Source organism: Gekko japonicus, unplaced genomic scaffold (assembly GCF_001447785.1).
Source record: "Gekko japonicus isolate JY-2015 unplaced genomic scaffold, Gekko_japonicus_V1.1 scaffold4292, whole genome shotgun sequence".
NCBI lineage: Eukaryota > Metazoa > Chordata > Lepidosauria > Squamata > Gekkonidae > Gekko > Gekko japonicus.
Window position 1 is genome coordinate 71,780 of NW_015165375.1, and position 24,507 is coordinate 96,286.

The 24,507-nt window shown below is 48.3% G+C and overlaps 1 protein-coding gene across 1 annotated transcript in view; it reads left to right on the forward strand.

The window, feature by feature from the left end:
- LOC107109931 (tripartite motif-containing protein 7-like) overlaps positions 1–19,218 on the forward strand; it is a 26,553-nt gene extending 7,335 nt beyond the window's left edge. Inside the window, exons 6-8 of the mRNA XM_015410641.1 lie at positions 1,487–1,602; positions 2,647–2,679; positions 18,384–19,218. Coding sequence (XP_015266127.1) covers positions 1,487–1,602; positions 2,647–2,679; positions 18,384–18,901 — 667 coding nt within the window. The 3' untranslated portion in view covers positions 18,902–19,218. The remainder of the gene's footprint in view (positions 1–1,486; positions 1,603–2,646; positions 2,680–18,383) is intronic.
- The last annotated feature ends 5,289 nt before the right edge of the window (positions 19,219–24,507 follow it).

Consider the following 24,507-nt stretch of genomic DNA (forward strand, 5'->3'; position numbering starts at 1 on the left):
TCAGCAGGAGAGTCTCTTCTCTCATGGACAGCTGATGGCATGCGACGAAGGGGGCAGCTAGCAGCATCTGGTGGCAGCGACAGATCCAGATGCAGCTCCACAAAGTTATTCAAATTCTGCGGTCTAGAACCAAAGCCTGCGTGTAGAATTATTTCAGTGGCATATGGTGACTACCCTTCTCGCAGTGCCTACAGCTGTTCTTGCTGCTTACTCCCAGAGAACATATCTATGAGTAGTTGTGTATAAGGTTTATATAATTTATATATTGTAGTCACAAGCATTTCATATGAGTTATTATAACATATTTAGTATTTGTTAAGAATTCACGGTGTGCTACTTATATTCTGTTGATCAGTTCCATTGTGGTCCCCCTTATACTTCCTTATTGACCTTTGGACTTCTGACGTGGTGTGGTGGGCATAGCCCCAAAATGGCTGCCGCAGTAGCCAGAGCCAGTCACAAAATGGCCGCCACAGCTTACCTTCAGTCACAGTGAAGATCCATGTGTTGTAGTAGCAGCTGCTGCCAAAGCAACTTTTTTACAAAATAGCCCAGGAAATACAGAGTTCAGGTCTCCTCAGCTATGTTCATTCTACAAATTGGGAGGTGGTAAACTTTACTTTGCCCAAATATTGCCTTGGTTGGCATCGGAGCTGGCTACAGTGGCATTTTACTGGCCTTTTCCACACTGGCAATTTGGCCTCCATCCAATGCTCTGGGGAAGTGGCAATGGCCACCAAATGCCACCAGGGTGTCTTTTTGATCCCCCCCCCCTTCAGCCATCGGCATCTTAGCATAATGTCAAGTACCATTTAAGAAAAGCCCCCTCCCCCCCAGGCAAAGTAGGGGAATGGCTGCCATGTCTGGAATACAGACTGGTAAGATATCATATCAACATAAGATATCATATCAACATAATGATATAACAGGTTCCTGGGAAATACATTTTTTTTTAAAATTAAAAAGCCCCCTAGAGGTGAGGGGAGGAAATGCTCACCACAGGACAGGGTCAGGGAAACCGCAGCCATATGGGAAAAATCTGAATTTTCGCCATGGCGACTGGGGTGAGGAAACCCACTGTCAGGAAGCCATGTGCCGCTGTGCTGCATTGGCAGCCACAGGAACAGGAGGGCTTCCGAAAGTGTTCTCAAGCAGAGCAACCCATTATGGGGAATATACAGCTGTTGATCAGAAACATTGTATTTTTTCTATACCACTCCATAGAGAGATTTAGATGAAGAATTGTTATGTGACATTATTGGGCTCAAATTCCATACCCCCCCCCCCAAGGGGCCAATGATTAAAAGGAAGAAAAGTACAGGCAGTGCATTGATGTCATGTGACATGTTTTCTTTACGTATCTGGTTTCAGCATCAGCCTGTGTCTCTAGGCTTTCTGCCAGTTCATTCCTCTGCTCTTCTGATCCACTGGGGGGTGGGGGAAATTCTGAACTGGATGGATGGCACCTTAATGGGATTTTCTCCAGGTACGAAGAAAAGGTGTCATTTGAGAATCCCGTGGCTTCTCTGGCACCGAAGTGGCGCATCTGGGACAGCTCGGATTTAAATCCCCTTTTGGAGGGCATCGAGAAGCAACTCAAAGGTAATGAGGAAAGGCTGCAGGAGTTTCAGACTGGACATTAGAGTGGGCCAGGTGTGATTTACTCCACCCCAAGCTACCTATTTCATTAGCAGGAACGTGGAAAATTTATGTATCAATTCAGAAGGCCATTTTAGTTCCCCATGTAAAGTTTTCTGCTCAGAACTCTCCTGTAGCTTTCGCTCAGAATTGCATTATATGGATTTCTCAAAATTATTCTGTGTTGCTGGCATTATTCCACGTTGCTGATCTTTAGTCATTACTGTGAACCATGCAAGGGCAAATTGGGAGGGAGATGGTCAAGCAAGCCCCTAAAATGATAAGAAAGGGGAAAGAAACTGCCCTTCAGGGGATCCTCATTTAATGGAGACCCTCACCCGATCCATTTCAGGGACACCTCCACCACACCCCTGTTCTCTTTGCAATGTGTCTGTGGCCAAATTGGACTGATCAGTACTGGTCCCTTTGATTGTGTATGTGTGTTTGGTTGAATATGTCCTAGTCTCAAGGAAATCAACTGTGCTGTCTTAAGTAGAGTTATGCCCTTCTAAGCCCATTAAAAATCAGTGTGTTTAGAAGGGTGGAACTCTGCTTAGGATGGCACTGCAGAACCTCTCTTTGGAAGCACCCTAGGTTTAGCCGGGTCGGACCCTTGGGTCTCTGTCCTTCGCATACTTCCTATGTAGTGGAACTCAAGTAACGCAAAGTGACTTGTGAAAATGAATGTGCATGTTTCCACATAATTTCCCCCCAGAAGTAGCTTCTACTTAACCTATGTACCGTGAAGTCACAAGTGACTTATGGCAACCCCAGCAAGAGGTGTTCAAGGCAAGTGAGAAACAGAGACGGTGTGCTGGTTTTACGTCCTCTGCAGAGTTTTCTTTGGTCACCCATCCAAGTCCGTACCCACCTTAGCTTCTGAGATCTGACCATGCCGCCTGTCCTCCCCAAGAGAGAACAGATAGTATTATTAACTGATATTTTATTCCCAAGATTGTGATAAGCACAAGGGTTTGTTGCTCACTTTCTGTTCTTTTGCTTCCTCAGACACTCTGGATTCTGGAATTCACCTGCAGAAAGGTACATTTTTCTTCATACACAGACCAATTATTTCTAAACTAAAAAGCTTCACCTTACGATTTGTGTTCCTCTACTTGGTGTTCTCAGAGATAACACTACTGAACGTTCTTGTTTTGTTCCTCAGAACCTTCCCCTCCCTACCACAGCCAGTTCCTTCTTGTTCTGAGGAGGTCTGTAAGGGTGAAAGAAAAGGTGAACTCTGAGGGGACAAACTGCCTCCTTTCACCTACCTGCCGCCATATTGAAATGATGACTGTTGGGAAGAGCTTGGCATAGTTCCATAAGAAAAGTCTTGGTATTCTTCCACCAAAGGTGGCTATTGAGGCATCCATTTTCCCAGCCCAGGGTAGATCATGCCAGTAGTTCGATAGCTCCACATGGGTAACTCCAAAAGAGGTCCCAGCTGGTAATATTGCAGTTCTGCCAGTTGTTCGATAGCTCCACATGGGTAACTCCAGAAGAGGTCCCAGCTGGTAATATTGCAGTTCTTTTAAAACTGCCACTGAGGATATCTCAGCAGGCATTAATTTTTGCAACAGTGTTAATAAGTTGCTTCTATAGAAGCAGGGTGGAGCTGCGGTGGCTCAAGTGGTTAAGATGCTGAACTGCAGGCTGTGGAAGGTCAGTAGTTCAGCAGTTCGAGACCCGAGTGTGCCGCATGACGGAGTGAGCTCCCGTCTCTAGTTCCAGCTCCTGCCAACCTAGCAGTTCAAAAGCAAGAAATTGCAAGTAGATAAATAGGTACCACTTTGGTGGGAAGGTAACAGCGTTCCGTGCGCCTCGGTGTTTAGTCATGCCGGCCACATGACCACAGAAACGTCTTTGGACAGCGCTGGCTCTTCGGCTTTGAAACGGAGATGAGCACCGCAACCCTAGAGTCGGATTCGACTGGCTTTATAGAAGCAGGGAGGGGACATGAATTAAGTACCAAGGATATTTCTGTCAGTTCTAGCTTCTGCCCCATGTTCAACACTTTAGCGAAGTGGGTTTTTCCCCTGCTTCCCCACCACATTCATGCACCTCCTGGGCATTCCCAGCTTTCTCAAACCCAGTTTCCACTAAAGTTTGGGGAAGGATTGTAATGAAGTGTGGGTGGCTGCTATGTGGGTGGGAAAATTCAGATTTTTCCCAACCTCTGTGGCTGCTGTTTCCCTGACCCTGTCCCGTGGTGAGCATTTCCTCCCCTTACCTCTAGGGGGCTTTTTAATTAAAAAAAAAAATTCCCAGGATCCTGTTATACCATTATGTTGATACGATATCTTACCAGTCTGTACCTGGTTCTCTGAATTTCCAGCCTTCATTAAAAAGCCAGTCTTTAGACTTTTCTGTTGTGAAAATACACAAGCAATGGCATCAATATAATGATATGCTACTGCTGATTTTTTAAAAAAGATTATAAAAGCCATGGTGGCCCAGTGGAAGGTGGTGGGGGCTGCTGGGGTACTGGAGCAGAGAAACTTGGGGGGGGGGAGAACCTGCCACACAGACGACCCATTGTTGCTGCCCTTTATCAGGAGCTACACCAGCAACTGGGGAAAGAGCACAAGCCCCCCCCGAAGCGCCTGGGTCTCTGGAGGACGGTTGAGAGTTTCAAGGGAATGCAAATCCTGCTTTGTCTTCCATCCCCCAAGTTACTTACACTGTGAAGCACAAACACCATTAGTGGGGTGTTTTTGATTTGGCTTTCTGGGAAACACCTTAAATTATAGGGGAAGAAGGGTATTCACTTTTTAAAACAAATAATTAAAGGTTGGGTGGATTAGAAATGTCATTCCCAGGATACAAAAAAATGCTTGTACAGCCATAGTGGTCCATGCCACCCCCCAAAGAGGAACAAAATCCATGTAATTCCTTTCATTGGGAACTAAAAAGCTTCACCTTACGATTTGTGTTCTTCTACTTGGTGTTCTCAGAGATAACACTACTGAACGTTCTTTTTTTGTTCCTCAAAACCTTCCCCTCCCTGCCACAGCCAGTTCCTTCTTGTTCTGAGGAGGTCTGTAAGGGTGAAAGAAAAGGTGAACTCTGAGGGGACAAACTGCCTCTTTTCACCTACCTGCCACCATATTGAAATGATGACTGTTGGGAAGAGCTTGGCTGAGTTCCATAAGAAAAGTCTTGGTATTCTTCCACCAAAGATTGGCAAAAACATTGTGACGGCTTTGGAGCACTGCAGAGCTCTTCCTCATGCTGGATGTTACAACCTTTAAAAAGGTTTGTCATCAAGTCGCAGCTGACTTACAGTGACGCTGTGAAGTATTCAATGGAAGAGACGATCAGAGATGGTTTTCTCTTGCCCGCATGTGCTTCACGACGCTGGCATTCCATCCAAATAGTAGCCAGGGCTTACCTTGCTTCTGAGATTGAGCCAGTCTGGGCTATCCAGGTCAGAGATTTTCAAAAGACAGAAGGGTGGAAATCAGATTCTTCAGGCCACGATATGAAGGTCCGATCTCTCGTTCATCGTATGAAGAATGCAAGCAGGCCGCTGGCTTCACTGTATTGCTGGTGTGATGTTATCTTACTGGACGACCCCTGAGAAGCTGTATTCAGTCCAAGTCCTCTGATCTTTGTTCATTCATTGAAACATAAAAACCATCCCAAGTCCATCCAAGGCTGTCCCAAATTGCCCGTCAAGAAATACAGCTGCCTGGCGGGCTGAAAGGAATGGGAAGCACCATAGGGTGCTTTTGTTCAGAGTCCATTAAAGCCAAATTTGGTGGTGTTGCCTGTTTTTTAGATGTGCCTCAGATCTGTATTAAGAGCCACTTGACACACTCAACCCATTTTGTGCCTCTGCTCATTTTCATGTGATCTGGGTGTTTGTGTAAATTGCAGTCTCTAATTCTGGCAGAAGCTCCTCCCCTAGGCAGTCAGGGTCCCTGACCTTTGCGATGCCTGGAGGGGAGGGGCTTCACTCACAGGCCGCAGCCTTGCCTGCAGGGTACTTAGGTGTTGCTGGCTGGGCTCTCTCCAGCACCTGTGATTTCAAAGAATCCCCCCCACACACACACTTCCTTTTATTTTTTATTTCCTTTCCTGGTCAGCCCTCCTTTCTCCTCCCCCTCTTTCTGAGGCAGTACCTAGGGCAATGATGACAAACCTTTTAGAGACTGAGTGCCCAAACCTAAAACCCACTTATTTATTGCAAAGTGCTAACACGGCAATTTAACCTAAATACTGAGGCAGAGAATTCCACACTTTAATGACGGTCTGGGGCAATGGCACGCATGCCCACAGAGAGGGCTCTGAGTGCCGCCTCTGTGTCCGATTCTCCAAGCATTCAGATAAATCCACGTTTGAAACAAAGTAGCATTTATTAAAGCAAAGGTGAAACAGGAACACAAGGATTGTTACGAATGGAAGTTACCTCTGGGGTACAAGATAATAAGCAAAATCAAACCAGGCCATGGCCAATGGGTCTTTTTCCCACGTGCGGGAAAGCAGGTAAAACCGGCGCCCAAACCCCTGGGAAACAAACGGTCCTGAACATAAACAATAATTCGGTTCTCAAGCTACAGCACATAATAATCCAAGCAACGCCAAAACTCAGTCCAACCTCCAGCACTTGACCTTGGGCATTATCTAAGTTTCAAAGCCTAGCAGACATGGAAGGAATGTACCTAATGAGCACAGCAGAAGCAACATGGATACACTCGCTGATGCAGGAGGGGGGTTGGAATGAATGCTAGCTGGGAACATAAAATGTTACACAGAACTCCATGGCAGCTTGCTGACATACTGCCCTCCCAAAAATACACCTCACCCATCATCTCCCGGTTTAGGCGGGAGACCTCCCGGTTTGTACGGGAACCGTTTGTGGTAGTCTCTGAGCATATAAGGGGCCCTAATATCCCCTACTTCCACCCATTCCCGGTGCTGGGGTCTGAAATCTACCCATTCAATCAAATACCACAGTTTTCCACGTTTCATCTTAGAGTCCAAAATGTTAGCAATTTCATAATGTTCCTCGCCCTCCACCAAAACCGGAGGGGGTGTGGCCCGTCCCGGCCTCCATGGAGAATCACCAGTGTCCCTTTTGAGGAGGCTGAAATGAAATACAGAATGTAAGGAACGCAAGTTCTTAGGCAACTCCACATCCACAGCGACATCATTGATGATTTTACGCACTTTAAATGGACCAATAAATTTCTATCCTAATTTCCGGCTAGGCCGCAACATTTTGATATTTTTAGTTGATACATAAAGTCTCCAGGCCGTAGAGCCCAACCCACCGCCCTTACTCTATCAGCCTGTGCCTTGTAGGCGGCCTTGGCAGTGTCCAACGTTTGACATAGTAAAGGCCAAGTCTCCTGCAAAGATTTACACCAATCGCCAGCATCTCCAGGTTGTAACGGTTTTCCTTCCCCTAAGAAAGGCAAAGGGGGGGCTGTCATAGCCCGATACCGCCTTAAACGGTGACATCCCAATGGAGCTATGTAGGGTATTATTGTAGCAATACTCAGCCAACGGAAGTAGCTCACACCAGTCAGTTTGTTGATAGTTGGTAAAACACCTTAGATATTGTTCCAGGGTTTGGTTAACCCGTTCGGTTTGTCCGTCAGTTTCTGGGTGGTAGGAACTGCTTAGTTCCTGCTCCACCCCCATAATGTTCATGAGTTCTTTCCAGAATTTCGAAACAAATTGGGTCCCCCTATCCGAAACCACCTTTGAGGGCAACATATGTATGCGTACAATGTGAGTTAGAAATGCCTTAGCTAACATTCGGGCCGTGGGTAGCGAAGAGAATGGAATGAAATGTGCTTGTTTTGAAAACAAATCAACCACCACCCAAATCACAGTTTTTCCTTTGCTGGAAGGCAAGTCAGTAATAAAATCCATAGAAATAACGTCCCAAGGCCTTCCCGGGGTTGGCAAAGGTTTCAGCAGTCCAGGCGTCCCCCCCCCCGAGATTTAGTGAGTGCACACAATTGACAGGTGCGTACAAAGTTCAACAAATCCTTGTGCATGTGTGGCCACCAACACTGTTGGCGTAGTAATTGTAGGGTTTTTACAAACCCTGAGTGTCCCGCTAGTTTGGTTCCATGGGCCGACTCCATAACGTCCCGATGTAGGGAGGAGGCGGAGACGGGGGGTGGACAGGAGAAGGCAAGGGCGTGGGTAACTTTTTAGCTTGGCTTCGAGTTACCACAGCTCCACCCAATTGGGCGGGGGTGAAAATCGAGTCAATGATGACGTCCTGCTGACTCGCATGTTGGGGAAGGCGGGACAAGCCGTCAGCCAGGGAGTTGGCCGAGCCTGGAAAATGGTGTAATGTGAATTGGAACTTAGAAAAAAAATCTGCCCACCTCAGTTGCTTCGCGTTCAGGCATTTAGGCGATTTGAGTGTTTCTAGGTTCTTATGGTCAGTCCAAACCTCAAACGGTACCCTCGCCCCCTCCAGCCAATGGCGCCAAGAACAGAGCGCCAAACGAATCGCTGACGCTTCCTTCTCCCACACAGACCAGTGCCGCTCAGCCTCCGAAAACTTTTTAGAGACATAGGCAAGCGGGTGCAACATCCCATCCTCTCCCGTTTGCAAGATAGCCGCCCCCATCGCTACATCAGACGCATCAGTTTGAACAATGAACTTTTTAGTTTCATCAGGGTGTGCTAGAATCGGTTCGGATGTAAACAAGTCTTTCAGTCTCCTAAAAGCCTCGTCACACTCCGCTGACCATTTCAGCGGCGCCCCCGGTCTCGTGGCGTCAAACCCCTTCCCTTTAAGTTTTCAGCAAGTCAGTGAGGGGCAATGCAGTTTGGGCAAATCCTTTGATGAAACAACGATAAAAATTCGAGAATCCTTGGAGTTGTCTCCGGGTTCTCGGGGTCTCCCACCCGATTACATCTTTTATTTTCCCTGGGTCCATCTCCAACCCCTCACCCGAGATGCGATAGCCCAAGAAGTCAATGTGTGTTTTATGGAATTCACACTTAGAAAGCTTTGCAAAAAGTTTGTGCCTGTGTAACGTTTTGAGGACCTTTCTGACCTGCTTGATGTGTGATGGGAGGTCACGTGAATAAATCAAAATGTCATCTAAATAAATAATCACTCCCTTAAACAGATGCTCATGTAGGACCTCGTTAATCAGGTTCATGAAGACCCCAGGAGCCCCTTGAAGGCCGAAGGGCATAACGAGGTATTCAAATTGTCCCAAGGGAGTGTTGAAAGCGGTCTTCCCCTCATCCCCCTCCTTTATACGCACTCGAAAGTACGCATCGCGCAAGTCAAGCATGAAAAAAATTCTCCCTTTAGCCGCTTCTGCAAGCAAGTCTTTGATGAGTGGGATGGGGTATGCATTCGTGTTTGAGACTGCGTTCAGTCCCCTGTAATCAGTACATAGGCGCAGACCCCCATCTTTCTTTTTCCGAAACAAGCATGAAAAAAATTCTCCCTTTAGCCGCTTCTGCAAGCAAGTCTTTGATGAGTGGGATGGGGTATGCATTCGTGTTTGAGACTGCGTTCAGTCCCCTGTAATCAGTACATAGGCGCAGACCCCCATCTTTCTTTTTCCGAAACAAGACAGGTGCTGCAAAGGGCGAGGATGCCGGCCGAATAAAACCTCTGTCTAGGTTTTTGTCTATAAATTTTCTGAGTTATTTTTCGGCCGGCCCCATAGCATAAATTTTCCCTTTTGGTAGTTTGGCTCCTGGAACGAGTTCAATACTGCAATCAGATTTTCTGTGGGGTGGAAGTTCGTCCGCCTCCTCCTCCCCGAACGCCAGGGCCAAGTCATGATACTCAGGAGGCAGGATGGCCAGTTCTTGCGGAGTCAACACCCCACACGGGAATTCAATGGCCGGGGAAGCACCCCAATCTGTTTCCCATTTATGTTTCCGGCACTTAGGGGACATGAATTCAATCTTGCCCTCTTCCCAAAGTATGTAGGGATCGTGACTGTAGAGCCAAGGGGCTCTCAACACTAGGGCAAATTGGGAGTCTGGAGTAACAATGAAAGAACGTTGTTCCCAATGCTCCCCGGCTCCCAGCCTTAAAGGCATAGTCTCGTGTAGGCAAGGTTTCATCGGAGCCCCATCCATTTGCGTGAAAATGATTGGGGATTTCAATTTTTTGATCCCCGCTTTCCAACCCTGTTACTACATTGGGGCTAATCAAGTCTCTCCCACACCCTGAGTCAATAAGTGCTTTTACTCGTACATGAGTCCCCAATATCGGATTAATTAAAGAAACAGTCACAAAGAAAAGCGAGGGGGGTTCTCTCACCACTATAGGTGCCTCCGATTGCGAGCCCTGTTGCCGTGCACCATCTACAACAGGCCATGGTCATTTCCCGACATCTCCGGCTCTGATTCTGTGGAGTCCTCTTGTGCGTCTTCGGGTGCCGCTTGTAAGGCTTTTGAAAACTTGGGTTTCGCCAGTCCCTTCTTGACCGGTGTTGTAGACTTGACTTTGGTCGTTGGTGTCTTTTCCTTCTGTTGCCGTTGGCCACAATCCGCTGCAAAGTGGCCCCGCTCTCCACACTTCAGACAAAGCCCCAATTTCATCCGCAGGTCCCGGGCTGCCTCCGTCAGTCGAGATGTCTTCGGTTTCGGGGTTTGGTGCTGGCTCACCTTCCCTCCGGCCGTGGCCATGTCCAGGCGTAGAGTTTGAAGGCGGCTCTCGGCATTATCCGCTTCTTGCGTCCACGCCATAAGGGATACTGGGTCCACTGAGCGAAGTATCTTCTCTCTGATGTCTGGATTCAGGCCCACTCAGTACATTTCCACCAGGACATGGTCAGGCCAGTTTTGTAGCTTCGCCGCTTGATTCTGGAACTCAGCCGAGTACTCCCTCACCGACTGGCGGCCCTGTTTGAACGTGCGCAAAAAAGCCTTCGCTCTTTGCCCCGCATTGACATCTTCAAAATGGGTTCTCAGTGCCCACATAAAAGTTCGTAGGTCGTGTAGTTCTGGACCCCTGCTGTTGTGCAAGCCCACATACCAGGTTGCTGCTGCTCCTCTCAGTCTCACTGCAATCACATCAATCTTGCTGCCGTCCGTCGGGAAGAGGTGCCCATGTTGAACCACAAACTTTTGCACCCTCACCGAAAAAAAGCCAGCTCTTCGGGGTTGCCATCAAACGTTGCCTCTAATAAGTCCTTTGGCCGCGCTCTCCCCGGAGCTGGTGGTGGAGGGGGAGGTCTGGGAACCGGTCCTCCCGGAGCTCCGGGGGGTGGAAGCACCGGCCCCGCTGGTACCACCGGTTGAGCTGCCGGCTGTGCCGGAATCACCTGCTGCTGCGCCGCTTGTCTTGCCAGGGCAGTTTCGATGGACCGCTCCATCATGTTCGGGAGTGCATCGAACACCTCCCCCACAGTCTGCATCAGTTGCTGCAATGTCTTGTCGATGTCCTCCACCCGTTCTTCCAAACCTTCCCGTTCTTCTTCGGGGTTGGTTCGACTGTCTCGCTCCTTAGAGCGCCCTGTCACCCAGGGTTCTTCCGCCACTTCCCGCTGGTCGCCCATGAGGCCCAAGCCTCTTCCTTGATACATCCCTTGCTCGAATAGGCTCTCTCACAAACCGCTTCCTCGGTGCGAAAAAGTCTCTCTGGTGCCCCGCATGTCAAATTGAGTCCAGTCATCCCATGCGGGTCTCGGCCCCTTCTGCCACCGCGACGGGGAGAATGGCCAAGCGACTGAGGTGGTTTTCGGCACTGCTCCCCCCTCGGCTCCACTAGCTGGGACTGTGGTCACCGGGGTGGCCGAGGTTACTGGGGTGCTGCCGGTATCCCCCTCACAAGTGGGTATCTTCTCCTCTTCTCCGCTCATGATGCAAAATCAGACTCGGAGTGATGAAGAAAGGGGATTCGTAACAAAATGTCCGATTCTCCACGCATTCAGATAAATCCACATTTGAAACAAAGTAGCATTTATTAAAGCAAAGGTGAAACAGGAACACAAGGATTGTTACGAATGGAAGTTACCTCTGGGGTACAAGATAATAAGCAAAATCAAACCAGGCCATGGCCAATGGGTCTTTTTCCCGCGTGCGGGAAAGCAGGTAAAACCGGCGCCCAAACCCCTGGGAAACAAACGGTCCTGAACATAAACAATAATTCGGTTCTCAAGCTACAGCACATAATAATCCAAGCAACGCCAAAACTCAGTCCAACCTCCAGCACTTGACCTTGGGCATTATCTAAGTTTCAAAGCCTAGCAGACATGGAAGGAATGTACCTAATGAGCACAGCAGAAGCAACATGGATACACTCGCTGATGCAGGAGGGGGGTTGGAATGAATGCTAGCTGGGAACATAAAATGTTACACAGAACTCCATGGCAGCTTGCTGACATACTGCCCTCCCAAAAATACACCTCACCCATCATCTCCCGGTTTAGGCGGGAGACCTCCCGGTTTGTACGGGAACCGTTTGTGGTAGTCTCTGAGCATATAAGGGGCCCTAATATCCCCTACTTCCACCCATTCCCGGTGCTGGGGTCTGAAATCTACCCATTCAATCAAATACCACAGTTTTCCACGTTTCATCTTAGAGTCCAAAATGTTAGCAATTTCATAATGTTCCTCGCCCTCCACCAAAACCGGAGGGGGTGTGGCCCGTCCCGGCCTCCATGGAGAATCACCAGTGTCCCTTTTGAGGAGGCTGAAATGAAATACAGAATGTAAGGAACGCAAGTTCTTAGGCAACTCCACATCCACAGCGACATCATTGATGATTTTACGCACTTTAAATGGACCAATAAATTTCTATCCTAATTTCCGGCTAGGCCGCAACATTTTGATATTTTTAGTTGATACATAAAGTCTCCAGGCCGTAGAGCCCAACCCACCGCCCTTACTCTATCAGCCTGTGCCTTGTAGGCGGCCTTGGCAGTGTCCAACGTTTGACATAGTAAAGGCCAAGTCTCCTGCAAAGATTTACACCAATCGCCAGCATCTCCAGGTTGTAACGGTTTTCCTTCCCCTAAGAAAGGCAAAGGGGGGGCTGTCATAGCCCGATACCGCCTTAAACGGTGACATCCCAATGGAGCTATGTAGGGTATTATTGTAGCAATACTCAGCCAACGGAAGTAGCTCACACCAGTCAGTTTGTTGATAGTTGGTAAAACACCTTAGATATTGTTCCAGGGTTTGGTTAACCCGTTCGGTTTGTCCGTCAGTTTCTGGGTGGTAGGAACTGCTTAGTTCCTGCTCCACCCCCATAATGTTCATGAGTTCTTTCCAGAATTTCGAAACAAATTGGGTCCCCCTATCCGAAACCACCTTTGAGGGCAACATATGTATGCGTACAATGTGAGTTAGAAATGCCTTAGCTAACATTCGGGCCGTGGGTAGCGAAGAGAATGGAATGAAATGTGCTTGTTTTGAAAACAAATCAACCACCACCCAAATCACAGTTTTTCCTTTGCTGGAAGGCAAGTCAGTAATAAAATCCATAGAAATAACGTCCCAAGGCCTTCCCGGGGTTGGCAAAGGTTTCAGCAGTCCAGGCGTCCCCCCCCCCGAGATTTAGTGAGTGCACACAATTGACAGGTGCGTACAAAGTTCAACAAATCCTTGTGCATGTGTGGCCACCAACACTGTTGGCGTAGTAATTGTAGGGTTTTTACAAACCCTGAGTGTCCCGCTAGTTTGGTTCCATGGGCCGACTCCATAACGTCCCGATGTCGGAGGAAATAGGTACGTAAAGTTTATCATTTGCATACCAAAATCCCCCCGGATCCTGTTTGCAATCCGGTGCCCCCCTCACTATAGCCTCGTCCTCCGCTGAGAAGTTGTCACTATAGCGGTCCTGCCAGGTACCCAACGGAGGCGGAGACGGGGGGTGGACAGGAGAAGGCAAGGGCGTGGGTAACTTTTTAGCTTGGCTTCGAGTTACCACAGCTCCACCCAATTGGGCGGGGGTGAAAATCGAGTCAATGATGACGTCCTGCTGACTCGCATGTTGGGGAAGGCGGGACAAGCCGTCAGCCAGGGAGTTGGCCGAGCCTGGAAAATGGTGTAATGTGAATTGGAACTTAGAAAAAAAATCTGCCCACCTCAGTTGCTTCGCGTTCAGGCATTTAGGCGATTTGAGTGTTTCTAGGTTCTTATGGTCAGTCCAAACCTCAAACGGTACCCTCGCCCCCTCCAGCCAATGGCGCCAAGAACAGAGCGCCAAACGAATCGCTGACGCTTCCTTCTCCCACACAGACCAGTGCCGCTCAGCCTCCGAAAACTTTTTAGAGACATAGGCAAGCGGGTGCAACATCCCATCCTCTCCCGTTTGCAAGATAGCCGCCCCCATCGCTACATCAGACGCATCAGTTTGAACAATGAACTTTTTAGTTTCATCAGGGTGTGCTAGAATCGGTTCGGATGTAAACAAGTCTTTCAGTCTCCTAAAAGCCTCGTCACACTCCGCTGACCATTTCAGCGGCGCCCCCGGTCTCGTGGCGTCAAACCCCTTCCCTTTAAGTTTTCAGCAAGTCAGTGAGGGGCAATGCAGTTTGGGCAAATCCTTTGATGAAACCACGATAAAAATTCGAGAATCCTTGGAGTTGTCTCCGGGTTCTCGGGGTCTCCCACCCGATTACATCTTTTATTTTCCCTGGGTCCATCTCCAACCCCTCACCCGAGATGCGATAGCCCAAGAAGTCAATGTGTGTTTTATGGAATTCACACTTAGAAAGCTTTGCAAAAAGTTTGTGCCTGTGTAACGTTTTGAGGACCTTTCTGACCTGCTTGATGTGTGATGGGAGGTCACGTGAATAAATCAAAATGTCATCTAAATAAATAATCACTCCCTTAAACAGATGCTCATGTAGGACCTCGTTAATCAGGTTCATGAAGACCCCAGGAGCCCCTTGAAGGCCGAAGGGCATAACGAGGTATTCAAATTGTCCCAAGGGAGTGTTGAAAGCGGTCTTCCCCTCATCCCCCTCCTTTATACGCACTCGAAAGTACGCATCGCGCAAGTCAAGCATGAAAAAAATTCTCCCTTTAGCCGCTTCTGCAAGCAAGTCTTTGATGAGTGGGATGGGGTATGCATTCGTGTTTGAGACTGCGTTCAGTCCCCTGTAATCAGTACATAGGCGCAGACCCCCATCTTTCTTTTTCCGAAACAAGACAGGTGCTGCAAAGGGCGAGGATGCCGGCCGAATAAAACCTCTGTCTAGGTTTTTGTCTATAAATTTTCTGAGTTATTTTTCGGCCGGCCCCATAGCATAAATTTTCCCTTTTGGTAGTTTGGCTCCTGGAACGAGTTCAATACTGCAATCAGATTTTCTGTGGGGTGGAAGTTCGTCCGCCTCCTCCTCCCCGAACGCCAGGGCCAAGTCATGATACTCAGGAGGCAGGATGGCCAGTTCTTGCGGAGTCAACACCCCACACGGGAATTCAATGGCCGGGGAAGCACCCCAATCTGTTTCCCATTTATGTTTCCGGCACTTAGGGGACATGAATTCAATCTTGCCCTCTTCCCAAAGTATGTAGGGATCGTGACTGTAGAGCCAAGGGGCTCTCAACACTAGGGCAAATTGGGAGTCTGGAGTAACAATGAAAGAACGTTGTTCCCAATGCTCCCCGGCTCCCAGCCTTAAAGGCATAGTCTCGTGTAGGCAAGGTTTCATCGGAGCCCCATCCATTTGCGTGAAAATGATTGGGGATTTCAATTTTTTGATCCCCGCTTTCCAACCCTGTTACTACATTGGGGCTAATCAAGTCTCTCCCACACCCTGAGTCAATAAGTGCTTTTACTCGTACATGAGTCCCCAATATCGGATTAATTAAAGAAACAGTCACAAAGAAAAGCGAGGGGGGTTCTCTCACCACTATAGGTGCCTCCGATTGCGAGCCCTGTTGCCGTGCACCATCTACAACAGGCCATGGTCATTTCCCGACATCTCCGGCTCTGATTCTGTGGAGTCCTCTTGTGCGTCTTCGGGTGCCGCTTGTAAGGCTTTTGAAAACTTGGGTTTCGCCAGTCCCTTCTTGACCGGTGTTGTAGACTTGACTTTGGTCGTTGGTGTCTTTTCCTTCTGTTGCCGTTGGCCACAATCCGCTGCAAAGTGGCCCCGCTCTCCACACTTCAGACAAAGCCCCAATTTCATCCGCAGGTCCCGGGCTGCCTCCGTCAGTCGAGATGTCTTCGGTTTCGGGGTTTGGTGCTGGCTCACCTTCCCTCCGGCCGTGGCCATGTCCAGGCGTAGAGTTTGAAGGCGGCTCTCGGCATTCTCCGCTTCTTGCGTCCACGCCATAAGGGATACTGGGTCCACTGAGCGAAGTATCTTCTCTCTGATGTCTGGATTCAGGCCCACTCAGTACATTTCCACCAGGACATGGTCAGGCCAGTTTTGTAGCTTCGCCGCTTGATTCTGGAACTCAGCCGAGTACTCCCTCACCGACTGGCGGCCCTGTTTGAACGTGCGCAAAAAAGCCTTCGCTCTTTGCCCCGCATTGACATCTTCAAAATGGGTTCTCAGTGCCCACATAAAAGTTCGTAGGTCGTGTAGTTCTGGACCCCTGCTGTTGTGCAAGCCCACATACCAGGTTGCTGCTGCTCCTCTCAGTCTCACTGCAATCACATCAATCTTGCTGCCGTCCGTCGGGAAGAGGTGCCCATGTTGAACCACAAACTTTTGCACCCTCACCGAAAAAAAGCCAGCTCTTCGGGGTTGCCATCAAACGTTGCCTCTAATAAGTCCTTTGGCCGCGCTCTCCCCGGAGCTGGTGGTGGAGGGGGAGGTCTGGGAACCGGTCCTCCCGGAGCTCCGGGGGGTGGAAGCACCGGCCCCGCTGGTACCACCGGTTGAGCTGCCGGCTGTGCCGGAATCACCTGCTGCTGCGCCGCTTGTCTTGCCAGGGCAGTTTCGATGGACCGCTCCATCATGTTCGGGAGTGCATCGAACACCTCCCCCACAGTCTGCATCAGTTGCTGCAATGTCTTGTCGATGTCCTCCACCCGTTCTTCCAAACCTTCCCGTTCTTCTTCGGGGTTGGTTCGACTGTCTCGCTCCTTAGAGCGCCCTGTCACCCAGGGTTCTTCCGCCACTTCCCGCTGGTCGCCCATGAGGCCCAAGCCTCTTCCTTGATACATCCCTTGCTCGAATAGGCTCTCTCACAAACCGCTTCCTCGGTGCGAAAAAGTCTCTCTGGTGCCCCGCATGTCAAATTGAGTCCAGTCATCCCATGCGGGTCTCGGCCCCTTCTGCCACCGCGACGGGGAGAATGGCCAAGCGACTGAGGTGGTTTTCGGCACTGCTCCCCCCTCGGCTCCACTAGCTGGGACTGTGGTCACCGGGGTGGCCGAGGTTACTGGGGTGCTGCCGGTATCCCCCTCACAAGTGGGTATCTTCTCCTCTTCTCCGCTCATGATGCAAAATCAGACTCGGAGTGATGAAGAAAGGGGATTCGTAACAAAATGTCCGATTCTCCACGCATTCAGATAAATCCACATTTGAAACAAAGTAGCATTTATTAAAGCAAAGGTGAAACAGGAACACAAGGATTGTTACGAATGGAAGTTACCTCTGGGGTACAAGATAATAAGCAAAATCAAACCAGGCCATGGCCAATGGGTCTTTTTCCCACGTGCGGGAAAGCAGGTAAAACCGGCGCCCAAACCCCTGGGAAACAAACGGTCCTGAACATAAACAATAATTCGGTTCTCAAGCTACAGCACATAATAATCCAAGCAACGCCAAAACTCAGTCCAACCTCCAGCACTTGACCTTGGGCATTATCTAAGTTTCAAAGCCTAGCAGACATGGAAGGAATGTACCTAATGAGCACAGCAGAAGCAACATGGATACACTCGCTGATGCAGGAGGGGGGTTGGAATGAATGCTAGCTGGGAACATAAAATGTTACACAGAACTTCATGGCAGCTTGCTGACACTCTGGCACGCATGCCATAGATTCGACACCACTGACCTAGGGGCTCAGAGGAGGTTTTGCTGGCTGTCCCTCAGGGGGTGTGGAGGCCCTTGCCTCCCCCCCCACCTAGGCACCTACTTGCGAGTAGGAGAGGAGCCCTTTTTGGTCAGCTAAGGGGTAGGCGTGGAGATTGCCAAGGGGAGAATTCTCTTTCTCAGAAGGCAATTGAGCCAGAGTAGGTATGCTGTTACAAATCTTAGGGGGTTCTTTGCTTAAGTTTCGGTTCTTTCCTGAACTGGTGGGTCTCTCTCAGAGTTCTTCACACTGTTCTCTGTGAGGTTTGTTGGGGGAAGGTTTGGGACCATTTTGTTGGGAAGGCCCATTTTTTTGGAGAGGGAGTTGTACTGCTTCAGGACTGGACTGGGGCCTGGGAGCGAAGTCCCTCCCCTCCAGGAATCTATACTACCGGCCTCCAGGGAGGAGCTTCTCCCCAGAAGTACAGACTGTCCCACCCCAGGACCACGTTAAGGGAGACAAATCTTCCATTCTCATGTGTGATTTCTAACCAAAGAAACTTGTGACTGGAATAGCCATTGTTCTTTTTCTCCCTCTCATGGTTCTCTGCTTGGGAAGGGATATGGGATGAAATACACTGTGTCCCTATAGGTGTTTATTGTGTAATTTTGTCTGTCTTCTCTTGAAGCACGCAGGAAGACTGTGTCACGTTTCAAAAGGGCAGGAGGAGGCAGGAGACCCTGTTGACCAAGGAGAGGGAGACAGAAGTGGGAGGAGGCCATGACTGGCAGGAGAAGGGAACCAAACAGGCCAGAGGGTGAAATCCCCCAGCTGATGCCGTTTCTCTTCTTGTCTCCTCATTTTCCCCCCAACAGCAAATGTGACTCTGGATCCAGACACGGCCCATCCCGAACTCATCCTGTCGGAGGGACAGAAAAGCGTGAGAGATGGAGGAATAGCTCAAGCCCTGCCCTACAATCCTGAGAGATTTGACAAGTGTAGTGCTGTGCTGGGCCGTGAGGGATTCACAGGAAGCCGCCATTTCTGGGACGTCCTTGTGGGAACTGAGGAAGGCTGGGCTGTGGGGGTGGCCAGAAAGTCTGTGAGGAGGAAGGGTGGCTCCATCATTAATCCTGGGGAAGGGGTCTGGGCTGTGGGGAAGTGGTCAGGGACGTACCGGGCTTTCACAAATGAACAAAGGCATCCCCTGACCCTGACCGGGGAGCTGAAGAGGATCCGAGTGTGCCTGAACTACGCTGGGGGGCGAGTGGCCTTTTTTGACGCTGACCAAACAGCCCTGCTCTACAAGTTCTCTGGAGCATCCTTCCTCGGAGAGACCCTCCTGCCCTTCTTTTGGGTGTCTCAAAAAGGCCACCTCAAAATTTCTTCTTAAGACCTTTTTTCACACCTGGACCATCAGTAAGAAAATATTATTTCTCAAAGAGCCCCCCTTTTTTTGAGTCCTGTAAAGATGTCTCCTGTCTCCAGCCACCAAAACTGAGTAAAATTTAAACATTTTTTCCTTCCATCACCCAACATTCCTTTTTTAATTTGTTATTTCTCAAAGTGACAGTAACACCTTTCACATTGTGAAGAATATCAGGCTTGTTCTAAAGTTGAGATTCAAACAGACCCCCTGGGCCCTCTCCAGCATCCTTTCTTCTCCCTCCCCCCCTCTCCCCTCCCCTCCCCCTGGGAATTTTTGTATTTATATATGCGTGCGTGAGTACCTGGGAGTCATGTTGACCTCTGGTGACTGATCCCGACCAGGGACCTGGAGGATATTCAGGGAGGTGTCTGAATGAAGCCTGCCCCCAACTCCTGATATTTCAGGAGAAATCTGAGAATTCTTGGAGAACAGGTGCTAGAAGACTGGAGGCAAGCAAATGTTGTCCCCATCTTCAAGAAGGGGAAAAAAGAGAATCCGGGTAACTACTGATCTGTCAGCTTGATGTCTGTACCTGGAAAAAAAAGTTTTAGAACAAATAAACTATCAGTCCTTGAGCACATAGAAAGGACGGCTGTGATTACTAAGAGCCAGCATGGGTTTCTCAAGAACAAGTCATGTCAGACTAATCTTATCTTTTTTTGAGAAAGTTACTACCTTGCTAGATCTGGGGAATGCTGTAGACATAGTTTATCTTGAATTCAGTAAGTCTTTTGATAAGGTTCCCCATACTAATGTGGTTTGGATCCTATGACTGTTAGGTGGATCTGTAACTGGTTGACCGATTGCACCCAAAGAGTGGTTGTGAATGGTTCCTCATCCTCTTGGAGAGGAGTGACAAGTGGAGTGCCTCATGGATCTGCTCTGGGACCTGTTTTGTTCAACATCTTTATCAGTGATTTGGATGAAGGAATAGAGGGAATGCTGATTAAATTTGCAGATGACACTAAATGGGAGGGGGTAACAATTACGGCAGAAGACAGTCAGGATAAAGGATGATCTTGACAGGCTGGAAAACTGGGCTGAAACAAATAACATGAATTTCAACGGGGATAAGTGTAAAGTTCTGCATTTAGGTAGGAAAAATCAAATGTGTAATTATAGGACGGGGAAGACTCGTCTTGGCAGTAGTATGTGCAAAAAGTATCTGGGGTCTCAGTAGACCATACACTGAACATGAGTCAGCAGTGTGGGATGCAGTTGCTAAAAAGGCAAATATGATCTTGGGCTGTATCAACAGAAGTATAGCTTACAGATCACGTGAAGTGATGGTATCACTTTATTCTGCTCTGGTTAGACTTCACCTGGAATATTGTGTTCAGTTTTGGGCAGCACAATTTAGGAAGGATGTAGACAAGCTGGAACGTGTCCAGAGGAGGGCAACGAAAATGGTGAGGGGTCTGGAGACCAAGTCATATGAGGAAAGGTTGAAGGAGCTGGGTATATTTAGCCTGGAGAGGGGATGACTGAGAGGTGATATGATAATCATCTTCAAGTACCGGAAGGACTGTCATATAGAGGATGGTACAGAGTTGTTTTCTGCTGCCCCAGAAGGTTGGACCAGAACTAACGGATAGAAATTAAATCAGAAGAGTTCTTGGCTAAACATCAGAAAGAACCTCCTGACAGTGAGAGCGGTACCTCAGTGGAAGAGGCTTCCTCGGGAGGTGGTGGGCTCTCCTCCTTTGGAGGTTTTCAAACAGAGGCTAGATGGCCATCTGACAGCAATGCTGATTCTGTGAACTTAACCACAAATATACTAGCACTAAAAAGAACCCAATCCAAGTGCTGTACAAAACACGAGTTTGTATTAAAAATATATATCTTTCTCCAAAGTTTTGTTCATACAAAAATATTACAAAAAGACACAGTTTCAAAGAGTGTAACAACAAAGGCAACGTAGGTTTAAAGACACCATGAATGCAGTACAATATCTTGTGCCTAGGCACACAATTCCAAAATAAAAGTCTAACTGTCTTAACTCCCATGTTGCCTAATAGAGGGCACAGCCATATAATTAATGTTCTTTCCTGACGGGGTGTGTTTACCTTCTTTCTCCCATTTCTCAAAAGAGCTTTGTCTGAGAAGTGACTGTGACCTGTGTAAAATACAAAGCACGTGCCTAGAAAATTCTACTCAGTTACCTGTTTAGCAACACTGAGTTACAAATATCTTAAAAGGTTTTTACTGGTCTGTGGCAACACTTTTTCTTTCAATCTTAAGATCAGTAGCCTGAAGGCTACAGTTTTCTTTCCAAATTCTTTGGCATTCTAAAACCCCACCTAGAGGGATACCTTAAAACCTAAAGGTTCAGATCCCCGGTGTTGCTAATCAGAACATCTTCAATCCACTTAAAAATACAATATCAAAGAAAGCTTCAAATATACTCTTAACTTATAAGGTACCTGCACTACTAATTTATAAGAAACCAGAATATTTTGCATATTAAGATCAGTTGGATACAGTGTCTGTAAACAAAAAATTAGTCTTGCCTCCTGCTGTAATAATATCTGATGACTCAGCATTTTTAAACTGCCTCCCCACATATTTAAAAAGCATCTTTAAAAAAAAAAAACACTCTAGGCTTCAGGCTTATTATAAAGTAATGTTACATTGAAAAATCTGCTTGAATTGGGTTTTTTTTGGGGGGGGTGGAGAAGCCCCAAAGGATGCTGTCGTTTACTGACTTGATCCATCCCCCACTGCTGGACCTCCTGATGGCACTGGTATTTCTGGCTACTGTGTGATACAGAGTGTTGGACTGGATGGGCCTTTGGCCTGATCCAACATTGGTGTCTCTTATGTTCAATGTGTACCTGGTTCTCTTGGTTCCCAGGCTTCATTAAAAAGTAAGTCTCTAGACCTTTCTGTTGTGAAAATACACAAGTTAAAGGCATTGATTTAATGATATGATACTGCTGATTTTTTAAAAAATTGTAAAAGCCCCAGTGGCTCAGGGGAAGGTGGGGGGAAATGTGGGGGAAACCTGCTGCGTAGGTGCCCCAGGGTTCCTGCTCTTTATCAGCAGTTTCACCAGCAACTGGGGAAACGGGGCAAGCCCCCTGAAGCACCTGGTTCTCTCTGGAGGAGGCAGGGGACTTCAAGGGAATGTAAATCCTGCTTTTTCTTTTATCCGCCAAGGTACTTATGCTGTGAAGCACAGGAACTATTAGGGAGGTGTTTTTGATTCTGCTTTCTGAGAAACACCTTGAATGATAGGAGAAGAGGGGCATTCATTTTTTAAAACTAATAATTACAGCTTGGGTTGATTAGAAATGTCCTTCCTGGGATACAGGAAACACTTGAACAGCTGTAGTGGTCCATGCAATCCCCCAAACAGGAACAAAATCCATGTAATTCCTTTTATTAGGAACAATCCACTTGGCAAAAAACATTGTGCCAGGTTTGGCACACACCATAGGTGGTCTTCATGCTAGATGTTACAACCTTTAAAATGTTTTTTTTTTTTGCCATCAAGTCACAGGTGACTTAAGGTGACCCCATGGGGTTTTCACTGCAAGAGACCATCAGAGGTGGTTTGCCATTGCCTGCCCCCGCCTCCCAACTGCTGGTATTCCTTGGAGGTCTCCCATCCAAATACTTGCCAGGGCTGACCCCGCTTAGCTTCCAGGATCAAGCTAACCTGAGCTAATCCAGGTCAGCGATTTTAAAAAGATAGAAGGGTAGAAATCTGATTCTTTAGTCTATGATGTGAAGGTCCGATCTCTCGTGCATCATCTGAAATAGAATAAGATCTGGATTAAGAGCCACTAGACACGCTCAACCCACTTTGTGCCTCTGCTCATTTTCATGTGATTTGGGTATTTGTGTAAATGCATTCTCCGGTCTCTACCAATGCTCCCTCTAACCCGGGGATGTCCTATGAGCAAAAATTCTGCTTTGTGAGCTGCTGGCATTAAAGTTGTGAGTGAGCGATTTGGCTGCTGCATGAATTAGTCTGCTCTGGAGCCCTCCTTCCTGAGCTAAGACAAAAACGTGTGAGCCGGAGGCTAAAAAACTGAGCTAACTTGCGCTAACTCAGCTTAGAGGGAACACTGGTCTCTACTGTCAGAGGCTTATTTACCCATTTCAATTCTGAAATCCCATCAGAGGTTCCTAGTAGGGGCATGTATTTGGTTTATCCAAGCCGAAAAATAATAATCTTACAGGTATTTTTCTAGTATTTTAAAGCCAAATACAGACCAGAGATCTTTGTTCAGCTACCGATATAGCTGACTAGGCCCATAAACAGTGGTGGGGCACTGAGGCCGGCACACCTGCAGAATTTGCAGCACCCCACACCCTCTCTTCACTGGGCTCATTTTCATCCTTGCCCTCGGTGAGGAAAAGTCACCCAGTTGCACAAGGAGAAGGAGTATGGGTTGGGTGTTTTGAAGGAGGGGTGAGGGAATTAAAAGAAAGGATTGGCTGGTGGGGAAACACAGGAGGGAGGACACCCCCCCGATACCCCCCCATGCCTGTTCTCTGCATTGATCCAAATGCAGCTGCAAGATAACAGACCCAGCCTGGAGGCCTGCAGATTAGCTCATTTCATTTAATTTCATTAGCAGTGCCCTGCTGGGTGCCCTGGCATGCCCTCCCCCCAAAAATCCTGGCTATGGGGCTGTAGCTGACCCTGAAAAAGCCAATTTTGTTTTGGTTTTTATTTGGGTGCATTCAGCATCAGAAGGCATTTAAAGAGATTGTGTTTTCCAACTAGGGTTGCCAGCCTCCAGGTGGGGCCTGGGGATCTCCCGCTTTTATAACTCGTCTCCAGCTGACAGAGGCCAGCTCCCCTGGAGAAAATGGCTGCTTTGAAGGGTGGTCTCTATGGCATTGCACCATGCTGAGGCCCCTCCCCTTTCCAAACCCTGCCCTCTCCTGGATCCAGCCCCCAAAGTCTCCAGGTATTTTCCAAACCAGACCTGGCAACCCTATCTCCACCAAGCTCCACCTCCACAGCACGACTCGGAGAGTGAACTCAGAAGGCACTTGCTGAGCCGCATTTGACAGGGACAGAGGCACCTGCTGAGTTGTGCCGCCACTGCTGCGCTTGGAAAATGCAGTAGGCACTTAAAGAGACTGTGGTCTCTTTAAATGCCTACTCCCCTGAGCTCTGCCATGGCAGCGGCACGACTCGGCTAGTGAACTCAAAAGGCATATGCCTTCTGCATTCACTTGCTGAGTCATGCTGCCACCACTGCACTTAGAAAAAGCAGTAGACATTTAATTGTTTGTTTCCTTTAGGAAATCTTCCCTAGGCCAAAAGGCCTCCATATCCACCATTAGCAGATGGGTCAGAGGCTGCATTTTCCTGGCGTTAAAGTCCAGGGGACCAGATCCCCCTTCAGGTGTTACAGCCCTTTCCCAGAGAAGGGTGGTGACCTCAGCAGCTTACCAGTCCTTTCCTTCCTTAGAGGTAGTTGGTAGGGCTGCCACCTAGAAGTTGGTCCACTCATCCACCAGGCATTACAGGATTGACAAAAAAGCCTCAGTTGAATCTTACCATGAATCTTCCTTCTTGGTGGACCTGGGGTGGGGCAGTCTCTTCC